This window comes from Glycine soja, chromosome 10 (assembly GCF_004193775.1).
Source record: "Glycine soja cultivar W05 chromosome 10, ASM419377v2, whole genome shotgun sequence".
In the NCBI taxonomy this organism is placed as follows: Eukaryota; Viridiplantae; Streptophyta; class Magnoliopsida; order Fabales; family Fabaceae; genus Glycine; species Glycine soja.
The window spans coordinates 29,775,008-29,780,202 of NC_041011.1; the positions used below are offsets into that span (position 1 = coordinate 29,775,008).

At 34.2% G+C, this 5,195-nt stretch overlaps 1 protein-coding gene across 1 annotated transcript; it reads right to left on the reverse strand.

The window, feature by feature from the left end:
- Positions 1–2,381: 2,381 nt before the first annotated feature.
- On the reverse strand, positions 2,382–4,330 carry LOC114370537 (cytochrome P450 71D8-like). The gene is made up of 2 exons (XM_028327921.1): positions 3,347–4,330; positions 2,382–3,095 (listed from the first exon to the last, which is right to left on the reverse strand). Exons 1-2 carry the CDS (start codon positions 4,241–4,243, stop codon positions 2,487–2,489), a joined length of 1,506 nt encoding a protein of 501 aa, XP_028183722.1. The 5' UTR covers positions 4,244–4,330; the 3' UTR covers positions 2,382–2,486.
- Positions 4,331–5,195: the final 865 nt, after the last annotated feature.

Genomic DNA, 5,195 nt, shown 5'->3' on the forward strand with positions numbered 1-5,195 from the left:
TTGAAGGCGCTTTGCATCCAGTGGGCAAAGTATTATTTGAAAGTTAGAAATGAAACTTAGGATGTTTAGACAATTTCGTAATTGTAGTTTACTTGCTTTATATTTTTTAAAATTCATGTCTCCTAAACATTAATTATTCTTTTAATTCATAGTTATTAATAAATTTCTCATGGAATTTTTCTGGTAAAAACTGTTTCAAAATAGAATGAAAATTATATATGTTGTGTTGTGTGATCTAATTTAAAATTTGCAGCTTAATTTTTGGGTTTATTGAAAAAGCAGACAGTATATTAAAAAAATTCCTAAAAGCAACATCGGTTTTAAAAAAAATGATGTTAACATCCACTAACAACATCAGTTTTTTAAAAAACCGATGTTAACCTACACTAACAACACTGGTTTATTAAAAAACCGATGTTAACTACCAACGTTAACATCAGTTTTAGTTAACATCGGTATTTTAAAAAACCGATGTTGACGAATACTAACAACATCGGTTATTTAAAAAACCGATGTTGTAATTTTACGTTAACATCAGTTTTCAACAAAACCGATGTTAACGATAATACTTTCATCATCGGTTAATAACTGATGTTGAAAGTCCTAAATAACCAATGTTAAAAGCTTATTTTCTAGTAGTGTGAACACGTGTCCTCAATGGATTTCCCCATCATATCAGCCTCATAAATGCCCTCAATTCAAAGGACACAACTAGATTCTAACTTCACTCTCAACTAGAATGAGATGTAGATATAGGGGAGATCTAGAGATTCTTCCTCCACTCATCGCAACTGAGACAGAGCTCGTGCCATAACCTCAGAACCATATTTCCATTGTCGGTATTGAACATTGGTGCCATTTGTGGGGGAAAATATCACAACAAAAATTTGAAATACTATCACTGATCCATCGGTTCGAGTTGGATCCGAAAAGCTTTCCGATAAGAATTGGGGAGACGCACAAGCACGAGTCCTCAACCGCCAACACCCAACACTTGAAGCAGAAAGGGAAAGAATCAGCATCTCCTACTTGCACTGTTGTCACAAAATGACCACCACGTCCAAACGAGCATGTTGAAGTAAAAATTAGGACAAACTATCATGTCCATAGCTAAGAGCCTAAGAGGTTGAATGAGATGATGAGAAGTTACGTTCTAGATTATATGGTCCCAAATATTAAAAAATGGAAGATAGTTAATATTAATAAGGAAGCTTGTAAGTAAGTTTTATGTTAGGAAACAAAGTTTGAATTTCAAAGTGCATGTCCTGGTGTATTCAAATGCTAAAAACTAGGACCACTCAAAGGTTTTTGTTTCCCCATTATTTATCAGTATAAAAAAATTGTTGAAAGTGTATATATAATTCATGCTCAAATTTAATTTTCATGTTCAATTTAAACTTTAGTAGACAAAAATTAATGGTGATATTTTCAATATTGGAGGACCAATAGTACAATGAAAATTTTAAGTGTCCTATATCTTTTGTAGGCAACAAATAGGTTGTTATGTGTCTAATACTTATTTTTTAATGAGAACACGATTCCTACTCATTCCATGACCATTGATCAAAGAAGAGTTTAAATAAATTTAATACCTCTTGAGGATATCCTTTATATACAGTAACAATTACTTGATGTCACGGAAGCTCGTACACAAGTGTATACGTCAAGAAAAGGAACTTTCATTTGATCTTTTCTCTTATTTGAGTCGACAAAGAGGACATTACTCATGTGGAGATCCTACCTTTCTTTAAATAGACAGGTAACCTATTACCCAACCATCATGGATATTATGCATATGAATACATATTAGGTTGTACATTCATGGTAATTCCCTAAGCCCAAATTGTATCACTCAATTAAACATTGAGCTCAGAGGAAAAACATATAGGTTGTATATTCAACCCATATTTGAAATAAACAAAATACACCCATCAGTAGAAGGTCAAACAAAGAAAATTCTAACATCTCAGACCTTAAAATGATTGCTTCACATCTATAGATACTAAGAAGTTCTCTATTCCAAACATGCATTTTCTTTACTTGTTATTGTGTTATTTCATAACTTTACTTAAAGCCTTACTAACTTAAACATATAAACTTGTATGGTCTCATTCTTAGTTCAAGTAATTCATTACATATATGAAGGGGGAAACTACTTTAAACTAACTCAATCCACCATATAAAAGGGGGAGACTACTTTAAACTAACTCAATCAAATAAATATGAAATCACTCTCATTTGTAATTAAGAAAAATTTAATACATAGACAAAAAAGATTTAACAATACTAGACCATCTTAGCAGCCTAAAGTCATCTTATCAAGAAGATGTGTATGTACAGAAAAGTAAGAAAAATGTATAATTATATAAATAAAAATCCAATAATAATAATAATAAATACGCTTTTTTTTCCTTAACAATTAAATTAAATAGGATTCTTGAAAGTGAGTTTAATAAACATGGATACGTCAATCGTGTACTCAATGATCATAAATTAACATTGGGAATCAAATGCAATTCATTTTTCCTCCCAATAGCCAATCCGAAGTGTTCATCCATATTCATTTCCTCAGGTTTCATCTTGTTTGGGAGTTCCCAGTTGAAGTGATACAGTAGTAGAGCTAGTGGAAGCATAATGCTAGCTAAACCCAATGTCATGCCTGGGCATATTCTTCGTCCTCCCCCAAAAGGGAGATAGTTAAAGTTATTCCCTTTGAAATCGATAGAACTACCCTCGAACCTTTCAGGGACAAACCTATCAGCATCAATCCAATATTGGGAATCCTTACAAATTGCGTATGCATTTACCATGACTTTAGTTTTGGCAGGTATTTCATAGCCATCAATGATGGTTGGTTGAGAGCATTCTCTAGGGAGCAATAAAGGAGTAGGTGGGTGTACCCTGAATGTCTCTTTGATCACCAACTTCAAATAAGTAAGTTGCTCTAGATCACTTTCATGAATTATTTCCTTTTCTCGAAAAGCTTGTCTCAATTCAGCTTGTGCTTTCTCCCTCACTCTTGGATTTCTCATCATTTCTGCCATAGCCCACTCTAGTGTTGATGCTGAAGTATCAGTTCCAGCAGCAAATATGTCCTGGTGAAACAAATAAAATATCTTTATATAAAGTTTGGTAAAATGAAAAGAGAAATTGCATTTATATAACAAAATCGGGCAACTTTTTTAATAGAAAAGGAGATGAGAAGAAAAGGAAGAAAAATGTAAGATAAAGTAATTAGTACAAATGAGAGGATTAAAGAGATTAATGTTATAAAAAGAGATGTTAGTGAGAAAAAACGTACTTCAGAAACAGGAAATATAATAGAAGTTTTGAGGCATTTACTTACCAATATCAAAGCTTTGATGTTGTTAGTCGTCATTTGGATGTCGAGAGTGTCATCTTGTTGGATTCTGAGAAGAAGATCAATAAAATCTTGGTCCTCTAATTCAGCTCCATCTTCTTTTGCAATTTTGTTCTTTTCTTGATGCTCTCTGATGATGTTTTCCAGGACCTTGTCAACCTGCTTGTGCAACTTCTTCAATCTGGTCATCTTTCCAGTTAGGAAATATAAGAATGGAATTGAAGGAAAGACATCAGCAAGGTCGAATCCTCCCCCGGATTCTACGATTTTTCGGATCAAAGACACAACAAACTCATCTTGCTCCTTGTATATGCCACCGAATGCTACCCTGGAAATAGAGGCACATATCAATGAGAAAATTCTACTGGTGAGATTGATAGGCGAACCAGCAGATTCGCGAATGGAGTCGATAAACTTTGCTGCCTCGTCTTCTCTAATGGAAGCAAAAGACTGAACTCTTTTGGTGCTCAGAAGCTCCGTGGCACACATTTTCCTCATTTGTCTCCAGTGATCACCATATGGAGCAAAAGCAATGCCCAATCCCCCGTAGGATATCATTTGACCAAAAACAAGATGGGGTCTCTGGAGAAAAGAAACATCATGTGTTTTCACTATTTCCTTGGCCATCTTTGGGGAGGATGCAACCACTGCTGAAATTTCACCAAGTTGGAGGTGCATGAGGGGTCCATATTTTTTGGCAAGATCTCTCAGAGCATGGTGTGGAAGTGAACCTGCTTCTGCTAGTTGATGCAGGTTCCCTATGATGGGTAGTTTCTTTGGTCCTGGTGGAAGTTTCTGAGAGACACTACTTTTGTAACATTTTGCAAGCCAATGCAATACAAAGAACAAGCCAATAAGCAACAAGTAGCTTTGAGCTTCCATGGCTTTCTAGTTTCGAGCTAGCCTATAGAGTTAATTAGCTCTGGAGTTGGGAGCAACCTAAAGCTCTCAAGTATGTTTGTATTGTTTGCCTAGGGCTTGTTCCTACATATAGAATCTTGAATCAGCAAGGTCAACAATTTATTCATTTGTTTTTAGAAGATGCATTTTTGGGGCGTTGAATGACTTCTTTTCAATTCTTGATGGCCGTTGAATCATTTATTTTCTTTTAAATTGTTTTAGATTCCATTTTTAATTGCAGTTACAGTTATTTTACATGGAATATATTCACTTCATTAGGATGTCATCGTTACTCCTTTATATTGTGTAATACTATTGTAGATATATAAGTGCCACTTGGGCAACAATAGTTAATGTGGCAGTGAGAACCTTGACCGTTGAAAGCTATAATTGCTGTTGCACATGCACACTAAGTCAAAATAGAAATTGTCGATGCACTCTAATTGCTGTTGGGCACCAAGTCAAAGTATCTAACTGGGCAGTAGTATTTGATTATTTTCTTAACAATTTCTCATTATGTCCTTCAAAGATAAACAATTTCTCCTTTTTACCTCCTTTATTTTACTTTATACTGATTTGATCCTTCAAATGCAAGTTATTATGTTTTATGTCCAAAGAATTAACCGTATTAAAATAATTAATAGAATTCGTTCGTGAGGTGATGAGTTCAATAATACCTACTGCAATTACAAACTATAAATTATAGATTTTATAAAAGCATCTATGACTCTTTCTTCAAGCTTGCACGTGTATTGACTGTATATTGAGGATTCTTTATTTTTAGTTTTTTATCTTTCTGTCAGGGGAGTTTCACTAGGTCCCATGTCAACCCTCTAACATGGCAACTAAAAAATATGAGTTACGTAAGGATAGGTCATTCAAGTCTTTTTTCTAATTGAATCCAGCTAGTATCACTTTCGTACAGTATCCTTCT

Coding starts and splice junctions, on each gene's coding strand:
- LOC114370537 (XM_028327921.1), bottom strand. CDS start 4,243: ATGGAAGCTCAAAGCTACTTGTTGCTTATTGGCTTGTTCTTTGTATTG. Junction 3,096..3,346: donor ACATCAAAGCTTTGATATTG/GTAAGTAAATGC, acceptor TTGTTTCACCAG/GACATATTTGCTGCTGGAAC.